The sequence below is a fragment of the Ranitomeya variabilis genome, chromosome 4 (genome assembly GCF_051348905.1).
Source record: "Ranitomeya variabilis isolate aRanVar5 chromosome 4, aRanVar5.hap1, whole genome shotgun sequence".
Classification (NCBI taxonomy): Eukaryota; Metazoa; Chordata; class Amphibia; order Anura; family Dendrobatidae; genus Ranitomeya; species Ranitomeya variabilis.
Window position 1 is genome coordinate 610,767,830 of NC_135235.1, and position 17,725 is coordinate 610,785,554.

Below are 17,725 nucleotides of genomic sequence, written 5' to 3' on the forward strand. Positions count from 1 at the left end.
TGAGCTTTTGCCCTCTAACAAAAGTGTATTAACCATTGGCAGACAGGCATGTAAGGGACCACCACAACCTGATGACTCAAGTTACACAAACTGAAGGGCCAGAGTGGTGGTAGTGTGATCATAGGAGGTCCAATATGCTGTAGCCCCCAGTGAACAAAACAAAAAACAAGTGGGGCTGTTGAATCAGAACAGTAGTGGTGCTACCGCTGCACAGTTCATGGTTTGACCAGAGTCCTGCACTCGGCGTTTGCCCAGTCCATAAAGAATGGAAGTGCAGTTTGCACAAGTGCACTGCCACTCCAAGATGGAACTGGTAAGCTCCAATCATGGAATCAAGGGGGTCCCAGTGTCAGAACCTGTGATTAGCATGTTAGCTTTATCCTATATTTGAAAAGGGGGGGGCGGGTGCAGGGCACAAGATTTCTGAGTGGGCTGCAGACTGACTAAAAGGGTTTCTACATTTGTTCAGTGAAGCCTCTTGCAATAGAGGGGTGTGGTATATTTTGCCCAATATTAGTACTATGGTGCAATGCTGTAGTCTGCAAGTGCCCCCCCAAAGTGAATATCATGTAGAATGTAAGCCAGCAAAGGTAGGGTCCTCTCCCCGTCTTTGTTACAAACTGATATCTGTATGTAAACCCTTCTCAAGTACAGCACCATGGAATTAAAAGGTGTTATATGTAAGGAAATTGCTTTAAGTACAACAAATAATGAGAAGTGGTCCATGATGGGTGAAGTGTAGAGTGGTAATGATCTATTGCTTCTGGCCCATTTAGGAGGGTGCATGGGGCCCAGTCCTTGTGACAAACTGCTGAGGGTCAATTTTGGGGGAAGCTCCTGGTCACTGAACATGCACCTACAGGCCACGACACCAACCTTAATATGCTTACTACAAGTCAAAAGGTTGTTGCTAGAATACAACTCCCAGTTGAGTAGTCTACCAATAACTGGAGAGACCAGCTTTGAGACGTGTAGTGAGCATGTATGGCCTTCATGTAGACCAGTGTCCCTTAACTCTGGTCTTCAAAAGCCACCAACAGGTCATGTTCTCAGGATTTCCTTAGTATTGCACAGGTGATGCAATACTAAGGAAATCCCGAGAACATGACCTGTTGGTGTCTCTATGAGACCAGTTTTTTTTTTTTTTTTTGGGGGGGGGGGGAGAGAACATGGATGTAGAAGATGCACATAAGCTGCATATAGTTCATCCAGTACCCTCAGATACTGGGCTAATGGAACTGAGGTAGGAGACTAGATAATCTGTCTAGGACAACCCCATTTGACAGTTGTCCCTGCACCCCCACCCAGTATTGGAGACCCCCTTCCCAGTGTTGACACGAACAACCAGATTCTTTTTACTGCAGCGCTTTATTTCTTACACAATGAAGTGTTTCCGGGAGTTACAGTTTCTCAGCTTCAGGATGACTTACAAATTTGGTATTTCCTACTGTCATGTGAACATTAAGGCAACATACAAAAAAAATTTACATAAATTAAACTTGGATGAGTAAATTTACAGGTGTAACTTCAGACCCATGATCAACGCTGGGAATACAAACTGGGCTAAGGAAAAAAAAAAAAATTCTAAGGCCTGGAGGCCATGGTGGTAAGGTTTAGTAACTTCTGACCATACTAGAAAAACTGGCAAGATGACAGAAGACTCCCTCTTGAACTCCTACCAGCCTCAGAAATGAAATTCTGGAATATTGAGCGCTAAGAAAAAAAAAAAAAAGAAATTGGATAACCTGGAAGCCTAAACCTCAAGATACCCTGTGCATATCTCCAACCTCGACTTCACCGCCATGGACGAAGTGTCATTCACAATACTGTCGCAGATCAGCAGCCTTTCACAGAAATGCTTCTTTTCTACGCAAGACTTAGCTTAAAGGGGGACACTCAAGACTGAATGCCAACCAGGTATGGTATCGGAGATGTGTACAGGGTATGCATATGCTAGCACGGACACCACAGGAATGGGAGGGGGTATATAGAGACAGGTCCAAGTCTTGCATTACAAAATAAAGAAAGATTCCCCAACAAGGTGGTGACTTGAGTGTCTCACATTCCGAGGGCAAGTTCGTTTGGAAGTTGGCTCTATTCCAGTTTCATGAGGCTAGCATGAGGTTGTACACATTTGCCGAGGCAAATTAATACTTGAATATCTCATGCAGCAAATGCACAGGCATCTGCTAGCAGTCCGTTTAGAAGCATTTGCGGTGAACAATGGATGGGCCGGATTCGTCATATTCCTGCTTGCTGATCCACATCTGTTGGAAGGTGGAGAGGGAGGCCAGGATGGAGCCACCGATCCAGACAGAGTATTTACGCTCAGGTGGTGCAATGATCTGTTGAGGATGAGAAGTGTCAGTTAGTACATGTAGCACTGGGTATGTGCAGACCGATGACTGAAGCTGCACCCAGTGGCTGGCTTATTGAGGCCTTGTTGCATCTAGTTCACAACTCACCTTGATTTTCATTGTGCTAGGGGCAAGGGCAGTGATTTCCTTCTGCATTCTGTCAGCAATGCCAGGGTACATGGTGGTACCTCCAGACAGGACAGTGTTGGCATACAGGTCCTTACGGATATCAACGTCGCACTTCATGATGGAGTTAAAGGTGGTTTCATGGATACCGCAGGATTCCATACCTATAAGATACAAGGTGTAGTTAGTCTCCTGTCAAGTATAAACAATTGGTCAGGTCTGGACTAGTGATGAGCGAGTATACTCATTGCTCAGGTGATCTGAGTATTTGTTAGTGCTTGGAGTTTGTTGCCTCAGCTGTATGATTTACTGCTGCTAGGCAGCCTGAATACATGTGGAAATTTCCTAAACAGGCATTCCTCATGTATTCAGCCTGTCTAGCAGCTGTAAATCACGCAGCTGCAGCAACGAAAACTAAGTCTTCAAGCACTAACAAATACTCGGGAGGCCACCTGAGAAATGAGTATACTTGCTCATCACTAGTCTGGGCCTTTAAACACCATTCACCCCCCTCTGTGATCCTGCAGATACCTACCCAGGAAGGATGGCTGGAAGAGGGCCTCTGGACACCTGAACCTCTCGTTTCCGATGGTGATGACCTGTCCGTCAGGCAACTCGTAGCTCTTTTCCAGGGAAGAGGATGAGGCAGCGGTGGCCATCTCCTGCTCGAAGTCCAAAGCTACGTAGCACAGCTTCTCCTTGATGTCACGCACAATTTCTCTTTCGGCTGTGGTGGTGAAGCTGTAGCCTCTCTCAGTCAGGATCTTCATGAGGTAGTCTGTCAGGTCACGGCCAGCCAAGTCCAGACGCAGGATGGCGTGAGGCAGGGCATAGCCTTCGTAGATGGGCACTGTGTGGGTCACACCATCTCCAGAGTCCATCACGATACCAGTGGTACGACCAGAGGCATACAGGGACAGCACAGCCTGGATGGCAACGTACATGGCAGGGGTGTTGAAGGTCTCGAACATGATCTGCAGGGAGGAAGTAAAGGATGTGTTTACTTTATGTGCAGTGTGTGGGCACACCCCAAACCATGCTGAACATGCTGGCATGCAGGTAAAAAGATAAATAGAAGAACTAGTGTAGAAGGAACAGGACAAGCAGAAACCAAAAATAATGGAACAGAAACCTGAGGCTTCAGGAGGAAAATGCCAGGAGAGGTAGAGAGCCCTGGAGACATCGGAAAGAAAACATGAAGTCTGAGAAAAATGGAGAATGAAGTTTACAGGGAGTGTCCCAGAGAGGAAGGAGAGGGGACAGGCCGGGACAAACCTGGGTCATCTTTTCTCTGTTTGCTTTGGGGTTCAGGGGGGCTTCTGTGAGCAGGACTGGATGCTCCTCAGGGGCCACACGCAGCTCGTTGTAGAAGGTGTGATGCCAGATCTTCTCCATGTCATCCCAGTTGGTGACAATGCCGTGCTCAATGGGATACTTCAGGGTCAGGATACCTCTCTTGCTCTGGGCCTCATCACCTACGTAACTGTCTTTCTGACCCATGCCAACCATGACGCCCTGCAGAGGAGGAACAGCAGGTATTGTTACAGCCACTTATAAGAACAGGCATAGGAGAAAAAAAAAAAAAAAAAATATAAAAATTGAAAACTTGAAGGAAACAAACCTGATGTCTTGGGCGGCCAACGATGGAGGGGAAGACGGCACGGGGAGCATCATCTCCAGCAAAGCCGGCTTTGCACATACCAGATCCATTGTCAACAACGAGAGCGGCAATTTCCTCTTCCATGTTTACTGCAAGAACAAAAAAAAATTTTTTTTATAATAATTGCCCCCAAAAATGCCAAGGCAGAGTCACTAGGCACAGACTGAAACTATAACTGCTCTAAGTAGTGCAGCAGTGGGCAGACTGGCAGCATTAGCCGAGCCTCAGGTGCGGAGGAGGCTGCACAAGAGCAGTGCTGCCCCCACCCAGAGGGCAGGGTGATGGAGGAGGCTGCACAGAGCTACGGACACGCCCAGGACGGGGCCTCGCCCTGTCACACTCACTTGGCAGCAACTTCCTGCAGTCTAATCTCCTGACCACACCTAGCTCCATGGAGACAAGACAACGGAAGCTGCAGTGAAAGCCACGCCCACAAGAAAGCCTCGAGACGTTCGAATCTCCCTCCCACCTCACAGACAGCCAATCAGCAGCTCTGTGCCCAAATATGGAAGCAAAGACTCATCCTTAGCCACACCCACCCCAGCTCTTTTCAAATACTCCGGGCGTGGTTTACTCCATTCGGAGCACGGGGGGGGGGGGGCGCATCATGCGTTAGTCATGTCTAGAGAATGGGTGTGTCAGCGTATGACGCATGCACCCCCTATTTTACTGGAAGAGGTGCAGTCCACCCGTCAGCCGCGTGAAAGTGACATTCATCCCCCCTCCCTCCTCACAGTAGCGGCCTCGTCACCCTCAGAGGACAAAAGCCGGCGGCGGCCCCACCCTGCAGCAGGCACTACAAGCCTGGGCTTCACCCTCCGAGGGACACTCAAAGCCACTTTACGGTTATATCGTAAAACCTTCCAGAAACTTATAACAGAATCCAACACAAATAAATATCGTTTACGGCTTTTAGTCCCAAGGCACACTGGGAGTTGTAGTTCCACGTCTTAATTCTAGCACACAGCGTTATCAGAGCCTACAAGCCAGGAGGCTGCAGCTACTACCACTCCCGCCCTCCACACAGCCGAGAATAAAATAAGTAACCACCGACTATAGACACGAAGCACCAGGACACCGTCCCGGGCAGGTAAAGTGAGGCCACCAAAGCTAGAGAATAAGCGCGTACATCCAAGCGCCACAAGCGCGGCGAAGCTCCAGAAGATTTCCTTTACCTTAAGAGATGGGGGTTTCCTGAACGGATACAGAAGCTGGAATGGAAGGTGCTGTCAGGTCCGCTGCCGCCGGCTGAATGAGACTCACTAACGGCCGTTATGCTATTTAAGTTCGCCGGTTGGTAGCTCCGCCCACCAGCGCGAGGACTGAACATCGCCAAATTTGGGCATCTTTCAGAAACAAGCGGAACGATTGGCCGGCGGGGCGGAGATGAGGCGTGTTAGTAGGAGGTAACCACGCCCCTCCCGGAACCCCTGAAGCTGCAGGAGGCTGTGGCGGGAAGGCGTGTGAGGCCGTGACAGCGTCACCGGAGCCTGGAATCACGGTCACTAGTGAGGACGACTGTAGTGTTACCTGCGTGTATGCGGCCAGCTCCTCTGCCCAGCGTGTGACCTGCAGCCCCGTGCTGTATAGGAGCCTGGGTGCGGTCCCAGCCTCCACCAGCTTTATGTCACTTGTTCTACAACCTGACAATGGCAGAACGTAGTGACATAAAGATGGCGGAAGCGTACGACACATGACGGCGACAACGTGCTAACCGTCCGCAGGCGCAGAGCGCGCGGTCAGTGCAAAGGTCACAGCCAGGGCCTGAGGGGGCATGGCAAGTGTGGCGGACGCCTGCAACTGCGCCCGCGTGAGAGAATATGCGCTGTAACCGCGCCGCAGACTATCGCACCGATACGTCTCTACTAGACGGCCCCTGCCCATAACGTTGTCACTAGAGATGAGCCAGTTTGATGGGGTCCCTGTCTGTTGGGCTCTCCATACATGTGCGGTGACAGTGACACACCCGCGACACATGCAGCTGCGGCACCGGACATGTGATCAGCCGGCGCGCTCCATGGATCCGCTATAGCTTGCCGAATAAACCCTGACCCCATCTAATTCGCTCATCTCTAGTTGTGACTGCACCACGACAGCACTGGCGCCTATCGGATGCAACATGGCGGTGTGGTATTCATGCCGCACAACCACATAGTCCCCGATGTAAGTGGCACTGAGGGAGGACTGCACACAGGAGGGTATACCTGGGACTGATTGGGGGATATTACACCTCGCCAGGGGGCTCTGGTATCATTGCATTGTTCCAGGACTGGGGGGGCCCCGTGTTATAATATGGGGGGGGTCTCATCTACGTTTTGCTCTCCAGCTCTGGATCAGTGCTGCAGGTGACACATCCATTTCCTATGTGTAACGTGAGTAATCTCTGACTGCAGGTCACTTATGTAGGTGCGTCCGGTGCCCAGCCTACAGGGTGCAATGCAATAATAATGACAAAGCGGGGACCCGGCATTGGTGGTGTCTCTATCCAGAGCATTTTGTGTGGAGTGGCACATGGGCAGTCAGGCTGCACCCATAGGTGATACATAAGACCCCCTGCCTGCAGATAGGAAACACCTCCTGTGCTGTAGGGGTCTCATACAGGCTTAGGCTACTTTCACACTAGCGTCAGTAAGGGGCCGTCGCTGTGCGTCGGCCCAACGTACCGACTCACGTTGTGAAATAAATGCACATCAGGGGCAGCGGATGCAGTTTTTCAACGCATCCGCTGCCCCATTGTAATGTCCGGGGAGGAGGGGGCGGAGTTTCGGCCGTGACACACAAAAAAAGTTACATGGAACTTTTTTTGTGCCGACGGTCCGCCACAACACAACACGACGGATGCGACGTGTGGCAATCCGTCGCTAATGCAAGTCTATGGAGAAAAAACGCATCCTGCGGGCAACTTTGCAGGATGCGTTTTTTCTCAAAAACGACGCATTGCGACGTACGTCACACAACGCTAGTGTGAAAGTAGCCTTAGGGTGCTGCTTTCTACATCTCCACCTGAGATGCAATATGACGACTCATCAGCTAACAAGGTGGCTTCTCTCACAAGGTCGCCCGCTTTGCATTTGCCCAACGATTTGCAAGATGGAAATGATGAGGGAAGTTTTGCAGCATTGGAGGACACAGCCCGCCCGCCTTTGTCTTTCTTGCACCAGGAGGCAAATGCTGTCCAGATCAGGTGCTGACTGCACAGAGGAGACAATGGCCATTCTCTCACCTACACAAACACTCCATTCTTTACTGCCAGTGAACAGGTTAGGGACCCGGGCAACCTATTACTTAATGCCCGTCCTTCACTTCCTGCAGCCATGGTGCTCTACTTCTCCATTATATCCATGCTGCACCATTTCCTGCCTGTTTAACCCCTCCAACCCCGTGTGCAGGAAGCCTCGTGCTTTGCATAGGCCCTGACCCGGTGTATTTTTTTTGTCTTGCAGGAGGTTACCCTACAGGGACAGGATGCCCAGATCTACCCCGTATGACCCCAGCAGAGAAGCAGCGAACACGCCCTTCCTGCACAGAGATGGAAATGCTGCAGTCCAGGCTTTGCATCAATCTTGACATCCATACAATTATCTCACCCGGTGACAAAGCAGGAGCAGCAGCCGCCGCACTAGACCTCAGGATGGGAGAACGCTCTGTGGTGTCTCTGTACAGACAGCTCACCATATCCCTTAAAGGGACGGTAAAACACTAATAAAAGGTTCAGTAGTGGTAGAAGATGACCTATGTACGGAAATGTGTCAATACATGAGAGAGGTAGTATCAGACTTTCTTCAGCCTGAGCTGGCTGATAACAGGGAGCAATAGCGTACCTCTTCCAAATCATAATGCTTCAATCACAAACATTGATAGTATTGTGCTCACGCTGACAGTTGACGGCAGACATGTTGCAGTGTGACCAAATTCACGTTCATTGTTTGTGAATTCTGCAGTGCAACTTTGCAATCTTTAAGGGGTTTTCCATATTCAAAAAACCTTGTCCCCCAACTATGGTTTAAAAGAAAAAACGTTGCTTTACTCGCCATTCCCTGGTCCAGCTCTGAGTCTCCGTCACTGCTCCCACTGTCTAATTGTCTGCAGTGCTGATGTCATATCAACACTAAGCCCAGTGGTTCTGCCCTAATAGACGGCACAAGCTGCTCACTGCAGACATCTAAAACAGCGTCAGGGACTCACCGCAAGACCCGAAGAGGGTGAGTAAAACACAGGACGGGTTTTCTGAAACCAGAAAACCCCTTAATAGGGGTATTCACATCTCAATTATAAGGGAATGAAGTTGGATCAATATATCATAATAGAAACATCCCTTTAATAGAAATTATTGTACAGTGGCACCCGGCTCCTTTAACCAGACTGGCGTGCATTGCATTGCTATACAAGGCCATGCTGCAGCCTTTGATCCCCAAGTATGGTTAAAGGGCTGGTGTTTGACAGCTGAGGTGAGTTGTATAGGCATGCAGGTGTCAGTTCTACCTCCCAGTGCCAATAAAAATGTCATGCAGCAGCAAAGTCCACTTCCTGCAATGCATGAGCACTTGCTATGCTCCATCTGTAGGTCCTGCTCCAGCCTCATTCACGGTGGTATTTATGGTTCCAGTGATTATGGTAAATATGTGACAGGTGTAAATGATCATCGCAACATTCCAAATTGTGGAAAAATAAAGCGAAATGCGTTACCAACAGTTGACAATATGTCCGACTCGACAGCGGCGCTGAATGCTTTGCACTGCAGTCTTATTTACCATTCACACCAAGGGCAACTGAAAAAGTCACACGACTCGAACAGGTGACAATCACATTCCCGTGATCCATCTGGGATCTCACCGAGAAAGACACTTCGACCTAAAATATGTTTTTTCTTGCCCACGTCAAGGATCTTTGCTTTTGGCAGCGGTCTTGTATATCAGATCCCTTTCTTGCGCTTTGAGCATGATCAAGATGAGTTTCCCGCCTCTGACAGTAAAGTTTCCATTCATAGACAGCAAGCAGTGTTTGAAGCAGAAAGTGTATTAGAAAGGTTTTCAATAATCCCGTACATGTTCCAGGAGTGGCCTTTGCAATCTATATCTGGCCAGACCTGCCGATTTATGGTGGTCTGACAAGGATCAGGCACTTTGGATTTCAGGGGCCTAGTAGTGTCTTTGTACCCTCTGTACCCCTTAGGCTGCTTTCACACTAGCGTCGGTACGGGGCCGTCGCGCTGCGTCGGCCCGACGTACCGACGCATACTGTGAAGAAAATGCCCGACGTGGGCAGCGGAAGCAGTCTTACGATGCTTCCGCTGCCCCATTGCAAGGTCCAGGGAGGAGGGGGCGGAGTTTCGGCCGTGCATGCTAGGTTGACAATGGCTGTCTCAACGCACAAAAAAAAGTTACATGTAACGTTTTTTTGTGGTGGCGGTGCGCCAAAACACGACGCAACCGTCGCACGACGGTTGCGACGTGTGGCATACGTCGCAATGCGTCGGTAATGTTAGTCTATGGGGAAAAAACACATCCTGCAGACAACTTTGCAGGATGCGTTTTTTCTCCTGAACAACGCATTGCAACGTATTGCAAACGACGCTAGTGTGAAAGTAGCCTTAATGAAATATACAGACAGATCCTAAGCTTCTGTGGTTATGCGGGCTGTCGCATGAAGGCACCATAAGTCTCTCCATAAGGTCCTCAACTCGACTACATGCAGTCCAAAGGTGTCGGTATCATTTAAGCTCTGTTTGGCGGTATTTGGCCTCTTCATGTTAGCAGTCTTGAGGAAAGTATGGAAATTGGTCTTCATCTAGTTTTGCACTTCAGCAGATTGATATGGATAGAGCTGGAAACAATCAGTATTTTTTACTTTCAGATTGCCTACATGTGCTTTTGTTTGTTTAACTGCACAGTCATTGACACGGCTGTATCAGTGTGGATAGCGGCATATACCAAGTACAGTCCTTTCATCCCTAAGTGACCTCCAACCTGGGAGAATCTTTAGGCATATTATTTGTTTTTTTCAGCCCTGTGTAGATTGCTGAAAAAAGTTCAGTCTCCAAAGTTTATTTTTTAGGCTACGTTCACATTTGCGGTCAGCGTCGCCGCATGCGTCATGCGCCCCTATATTTAACATGGGGGCGCATGGACATGCGTCGCACTTGCATTTTGCGCCGCATGCGTCACTGCGGCGCCCGCGTCCTGGCGCAGAGGACGCAGCAAGTTGCATTTTTGCTGCGTCCAAAATCAATGAAAAAAAGGACGCATGCGGCGCAAAACGCAGCGTTGTGCATGCGTTTTGCTGCGTTTTTGTTTGCGTTGTGCGTTGCGGCGCCGACGCTGCGGCGCACAACGCAAATGTGAACGTAGCCTTACTCATCCTCTCCGCGTTGGTCTACAAAGCAGCAGACAAAAGTGATAGTGTCGTCTTCAGAAAACCCTTTTAATAATGTCTGGGAATAGTAAAACATGGCTACTTTCTTCCAAAGCCACACAACTCTTGTCCTCAGGTTGTGTGCGGTATTACACTTCCATTAACCCGAGGTGCAATATTAAAGAACCGATGGATAAAAGTGTTGTATTTGGGAAAAAAGCAGTCATGTTTGTAATTCTTTAATGCAGAAAATCCCACATCACAAAAAATGTACAACTCTAGAGGACCACATGGGCGTGTGATGTAAACAATGTATGCATTCATTGGATTCCACAAGTTTTCCCCCCTAACTCGCTGTGCATTGCAAGAAAAACAAGCTAAAACATTGAGAGGCACCAGCTACAAAGAACTGGAGGCAAGTATCGCTAAGATCGGAGACCCAGTAATCTAAATGAGGCTCCCCAAACCAGTGCATCCCCTCCTTCCCACATGGAGTAGTTGCAATGATGCGTGTAAGTTATTACTTGTTACGTAGCGGAGGAGACCTGATCAGCTCTGACATTTGGTTGTATGAGGAAGCGGCTGAAGGATATGTTTTAGCAATTTAAATCGGCCGCCGTGATGAAAAAAAAAAACATTTTAAGAGGAAGACATTCCTGACATGCTCTCCACTAGTAGAGTAGGGGGTGCGACGAGAAAATACAAATTTTCACTGTGTATGACAGCATGTGAGATGGGCCCCTGGCAGGGGAATGCGTTTGGATTTTCTTTATTTGGTTAAATTCATCCATCCTATACTTGGTTAGGAATTCGGCTTCTGAAGAGCTCGGCATCCCACAGTCGCTTGGACAGTAGCTCTGCTGAGATTTTCCAACTGCTTCAAGGGTCCATTGTACGAAGATCGTGAGGAAGTGATTCAAAGTTCATGTCCTCATGTCTACGACAATGTCATATTGCATAACGACATATGTGCCTGCCTACACATAACAGATGCTCATGCTACCTGCTTTCATTGGGGCAACTGATCTTCTTTTTGGGTTGCCCAAGGCTTCACTGTTTATATATTATTGTTCTTCTCATCAAAGGACTCCAGAAGTGGACTAAACACAGACTATAGTTGAAAGGTGTTTTGGCCAGCAATTATCACTTCTGAATGATGCCCTCATTAACATGTCATTGGCTTGGACTGCATCTGGACAAAGATTGCTGAACACCTGTGATGCATCTTCTCTCTGCGAAGAAATAACAGAAACCGGGCACTACAATGAACCAAGACTGATTTAATATCTTCCTAAGAGCACTGCCCAGGGGTGTTTCGTAGCCTCCATTCATACTACATCAGCATGTTGGATCCAAAAACTGCAATCAAGGTCTATTGAAGGCTTTTACATGACTAAGAACATGGAGTCTGTCAGTTCTTTCAAAACCCTCCAAAGTCATGCTATCAAAAATTATTATTTACCAAGGTTTCCATGAAGACTATTTCCACTGAAGAAGACCTTGACATTTGTCTAACCAAGAGAGTTTAACATTACGACTAATGTGAAACTAGTGCACTTTAATTATTATGAATGATGAGGTGAAAGCTCAAGAACAGCTAACGGTCCCCAAAAATTTGGATAAATTACAACTTCCTACTGGGACAGCCTTGAAATAAGACAAGAACCTTCCTTGCCATAGAGGATTAATGGTGTCTGTACATTATATAGATCCTCAATCATTGCGTAATGACATGCTTTACCTTTGCAGTGGTCAATCCATTTTCTTAACAGTTCCACCAAACTGGACAATCCCTTTAATTACTGATCCTGTGACGGCTAAGTGGCACAACCAGTAGAACACTTTCCTTATGCAACAACACTCATAACTATACGTCAAATTGAGATGCACAGGCAAAATTAGTGGGGTGTGAATAGGTGGAAAATTTGGTCTCTAAATTGACTACAAATTGTAATGAAAATGATCTTCTTGAAGTCAGATCTCAAAATAGAGAACCTAAATATATTGAATATGACAAATTTCATATCAGTCATAGAAAATGGTCTATATTGTGCATCGTCGTTTGACGTAGACGGTCTTAATGTGATATGAATACGGTGTTCAGTCTGACATCTCAAAAATCATATGGATTCCAATCTGGTTGGGTGGATCGATAAGTGTAAACCCAGCCCAAGACAATATCTGAGAATTCCGAAGGTGCCCCCAAAGATACTGCCACTGTTACTGTACCCTGTGTTACCCTATATTAATGTTGGCTACCCTGAAGATACAGTAATATGCCAATAATCTCTACAAAGGGAGCAGATAGATCATAGACTAGTGGCTTTGGGCATACATGACTGGCAAAATATGCTCTTTGCCCGGACTTGCTTTTGATCTGAAAGCAATATGCCCACATGACTATTTTTACACTGGGAAAATAAACCGCCCACTTCTTCCTTTCTCTGTTGAAACCTTTGTACATCACCTAGCACATCTGATTACATGCATAAAAAGTAGTCGGAAGACATAAGGAAGAAAAGATAACAAATGAAGAGTCAATATAATTTATTATTCTGCAGCTAATTATGGTGAATGCACTTATTCACATCATTCTCTGCCTCAGCATGGAGCTCATAATCTCATTTTCGTATTTCAGATTATTCACGTAAGTGGAAAAGTTTATTAGAAGATAATAGCATATCGGTATGTTAGGAGGAACAGAACTTCAAGCTTCACATAGATTTTGCCCTCCTCAGGTTTGAATACCATGGCCATATTATTGTCCCCAGGGATTCTAGCCATGAATATGCTGTTTGTGGCAGGAACTAAGTTGGTTCCAGTCTGGTAGGGCTCACTCCACTATATTACTACCACGCCTATGTATCAAGGAAAAGAAAATCCGTATGTTCCTGCCCATACCGCAAGCTGGCACCCCTATCTTTTTCCTAAAGAGCTTGAGACCTTTTAGGTGCTTACACTTCCCATGGGGAGAAATGCCAACCACAGAGATGTATGCAGCTAGGTGACTGGTATAGTCATTGGACATAAGGCTAGAGAGAGCTTCTTTGTACAGTTAAGGACCACCAAAATAGACATCAGTTTCAAAGAGATCCTTTTAAATTGTAGTTCTAATGTCTTGGGGTACGGAGTCCTAATAATGGGACCACTAATAGTTACATAGTACAGTTGAAATAAAGACATGTTCATCACGTTCAACTGAAGGATGAGGAAAGATAAAGGGAAGTCAGGCACAGGTACATCCATAATGCATGCCCCAGTCTGCCCTAATGAGCAAGTGTTTCCCTTTGGAAATCCCAAGTGTTGATGGACTGGATCACCATTCAGAACAATACATCATTACTATTTTAGAGGACCCACAATCTAAAAAAGAAGTTACAAACTTTGTAACTCCGATATTAAAATTGTTGTCCTGCCATTTGTTTAGTCTTCAGGGCTTGCAGAAGATGTCTCTAATTGGCAACCTTTCGATTAGGAAAAATTATTTTTTTGCAGATATTCTCAAACTGGTTGGCAACTTATAAAAAATAAAGATTACTATACTTAGAAACACAGCTAGTTATATAGAGGGAGGATGCTCTTACAAAACTAGAGGTTGGGACAAACATGCACAGGCAGCTGGAAGGTAAGTTATTTTGATAACGAAGGCATAGATAGGTGTGGTGCCTTGTGCCCCCTCTGTACTGCTTTTTCAATGCAAATCTGGAGTCCCAAGTGCACTTCCTCTAGTTTTTGTGTACAGTCTGTAGAGGAGAGAAGCAGTTGTTTTGTTTGCTACATATGGTCTCTGTACTGCAAGGTTGGGCAGGGTTGTTGAAGATACTGTCCTTTGCTGGAAACACCCTCCTGTTGATTCCTGTTGCCCCAGCTTCGATATAACAAACAGGATCCAACTGTGGAGCTCAGTTCAAATGAATTGGAAATTGATGACCAAACCCACTTAGGTAATATAACTGGCGACCCTCACTTAAGATCTTCCAAGTGCCACCTCAATCACCATAACATCTTGATATTGGAAAGCTCTATGTAAGGAAGACCATGAGCCACCATCAGCACTGTAATGGTTGGCATGGAAGTGTAATTAATACATGGGGAACACAAGCATAACCAATACTGTACCCCAATGAGTAGGGCTCTTAACAGAAAGAAGTTCCCAAGCATCATCTTAGAGAAAATCAACAGTTGTACAAAATGGCTAACCCCTTGCAATATTTTACTCCACTTTTACAATAAGGGCACGCTAGAGGCAGTTTCTGTAGCAAATTCATGATGGCACAGACACTTTGTAGAAACTAATCAAAATGCACAGATTGAGCCAGGCCTACGCCCTGACTGGCACTTAGACAAATCTGGTTTCACGTCAGCATTATCAGTCTGAGGCCCATTTTTCCTGAGATTATTGAGCTGCACCTTGCACTGATTCCACCCACAAGTTTGTACAGTAGTGAGCAGACAGTGTGCCCACAATACCCTTTTTTTCTGGGATGGCACAATGATTGCATCAATGCACCTTCCTGTCAGAGACACGGCTAGAGATGACATTCAGCTATTGGGGAGGAAAACAATGTTGCCCCACTGTCTGGTGGATTCTTGTTATGTAGTTCTTGCGTACAGATGTGAAGTCCAAAACTGAGGGATGACTTATGTATGTGTCAGGTCTAATACCTATCATGCAGCCAAGTATTTACATGTCATACCTGCACTGTCACCTTTGGTAGTAATCACACATAATGATGAAAGTCGATTTGTGACGCATTGAGCTAAATAAGGATGTCACACATGGTAATCACAACCAGCAGAATTTGAGTGGCCAAACATGTAGGCAGTATATTGTCGACATTATTAGGAACCTCCAAATTTTTAATACTAGAATCATCCTATGCTTTCTTAAATAGGAGCCTCTAAAGCTGGCCATAAGCATAAGATATCCTCAGCTGTTCCTCTTGGCCCTTTGTACACATGCACACTTTACTCAGCCAAGGTGGAAGCTTATCCCATGTCAAAAAAAAAAAAAAAAAGATAACGCATGTCGAAATTCAATTTGATGATCCAAAACAACTCTCGGTGAGACACCACCCGATACATTAGATGGTCCAATCGAACTCTGGTTTACTCAACAATAATAATTTACTGCGCACAACCAAGATAAGAACTGGCTAAAGCCAATGCTGGCCATCACTCTTGAGAGCTATAGTCCAGAGCCTTCCAGGAGTCAACATATATAGTAGCCTGCAAATATCTCTCGGGTCCTAAGCAGTTTCATAGTCTTCAATCATGGCTAAAAGTTTCAAAATTGACCCAAATTTTGGTTTTCACACAGTTTACTGCTTCAGTTTTTATAGTGGCAAGTTGATTAACTGTAGATTGTTGAGAAAAGCGATCAGATGAATTGCAGATGTAAATCAACCATTCATTGGATCATCAATAACTTCAAAGAAAAAGGTTCAATTGCTGTGAAGAAGGCATCAGGGTACCCAAGAAAGTCCACCAAGTGCCAGTAGAACATCTAAAGAGGATTCCGCTACAGGTATCAGTTTAAAATTTTTGGCCACGACTGTACACTGGCTGTATGTACAGTACAGTGTTCTCAAGGCTTGCCCCGTAGAGCTCTATAGATTGGCCAGTGCTTTGGCCATGTTACTCTTTTTTGGCTCCAGATGTTTATTTCAGTCATAGCTTTCTACGACTTTAGTCAGCAACAAAGGTAGAGTTTTCTGCATGAATGTGTAGCCTAGTGAATCTAATGCAGGAAATAATGTCCAGCAGGTAGATCATGTCATTGACCAGGAGATGATAAGCCTGCCCTGATGGTGGTGTGGCCAATCATTAGTTTCCATGACTCATAACAAGACATTGACCATCTAATTCTTCAAACCAATTAAGGTGTTATTTGCCTTAGGCTTCTTGCACACTTCCGTCGGTACGGGGCAGTCACAAAGCGTCGGCGCGACATACCGACAGACGTTGTGAAAATTCGGCACAACGTGGGCAGCGGATGCAGTTTTTCAACGCATCCGCTGCCCATTCTAAAGTTTCGGGGAGGAGTGGGCGGAGTTCCGGCCGCGCATGCGCGGTAGGAAATGCAGGACCCGACGTACGAAAAAACGTTCCCTTGAACGTTTTTTCGCTACAACGGTCCGCCAAAAACCGACGCATCCAGTGCGCGACGTATGGAACGTGTGTCCATACGTCGGGATGCGTCGGTAATGCAAGTCTATGTGCAAAAAACGCATCCTGCGGGCAACTTTACAGGATGCGTTTTTTGCACAGAACGACACATTGCAACAGATAGCAAAAGGCAAAAATGTGAAAGAAGCCTTAAATGACATATCTTCATGAACCCCTTTGCCCAATAGTTACATTAATCCTAAAGTAATCTGCTCAGTTGATCGGTTTAGACAGTGATTCAGCACTAGGCCCTCAGGCAGTGCTTGGGTGCTGGGAGCTTTGTCCACCCTAGCTTGCCGAGCAGGTAATATGGCATGAATAGATCTTCAGTGTACACAGATATGAGCTGGAGAGGTATGTGCTGATTACCAGAAGTGCTTCCTGTGATTGTCAAAACCATTTCTGAATCTATATAGCAGATCCACGATGACAACTACCTCCCATGTTTATGAGATTGGTTTTTGTTGTAATTGCCTTATGTGATATACCTGTTGCATGGCAGTACCAGGAGAACCAGCCCCGTGAGAAAAGTGTGACTATGAGTCACCTGGTCAACACCTGCTTTCCTCCATTATTAAATATGGCATGTGAGTTCAGGGCGAATTTACTTTCTTCTCCCTTTATACATGTGAAGTAGAGTCGGACTCAGAAGTTTGCATTGGTCATTGCTACAACTGACGGGGCAAGGACACTTTCCAAGTTTTAGGCCCTACACCTTTAACAGTGCCAAAATCTATGCATCTGTGGTCTAAGCACCATAGGACGGTATTATGTGGGAACTGTGTAGAAGAAGTAAGCGCAGTATATAAATATGTGGCAGCTTTATGTTGGCACAGTAAGTAGTGTTATTTGGGTACTACATAGTGGTGTGTGTTCCTGTTAGATAAGTATTACAGTATATGGCAGTAGAGTTGGTCAAACTTATTTGCATTACCCTGGTCCAGCAGCCACGTCATCTACGAACCTCCTGTTACATCCCAGAGCATGTTCTGTTTAGTAGGCCAGGTGCATGACGCACAAATGATGTTGCACCAGGCCTGCTTATCAGGAGAAGCACTGGAGA

General features: G+C 46.4%; 1 protein-coding gene and 1 long non-coding RNA gene across 2 annotated transcripts; one reads left to right on the forward strand and one right to left on the reverse strand.

Moving 5' to 3' along the window:
* Positions 1–1,349: 1,349 nt before the first annotated feature.
* Positions 1,350–5,456, reverse strand: ACTG1 (actin gamma 1). Its single transcript, XM_077253375.1, has 6 exons — positions 5,319–5,456; positions 4,105–4,232; positions 3,759–3,998; positions 3,019–3,457; positions 2,466–2,647; positions 1,350–2,345 (listed from the first exon to the last, which is right to left on the reverse strand). Exons 2-6 carry the CDS (start codon positions 4,225–4,227, stop codon positions 2,202–2,204), a joined length of 1,128 nt encoding a protein of 375 aa, XP_077109490.1. The 5' UTR covers positions 4,228–4,232; positions 5,319–5,456; the 3' UTR covers positions 1,350–2,201.
* Positions 5,457–5,513: 57 nt separating this feature from the next.
* LOC143766032 (uncharacterized) lies at positions 5,514–7,874 on the forward strand. Its single transcript, XR_013213502.1, has 2 exons — positions 5,514–5,651; positions 7,587–7,874. It is a non-coding gene; the product is annotated as an uncharacterized LOC143766032 (long non-coding RNA).
* Positions 7,875–17,725: the final 9,851 nt, after the last annotated feature.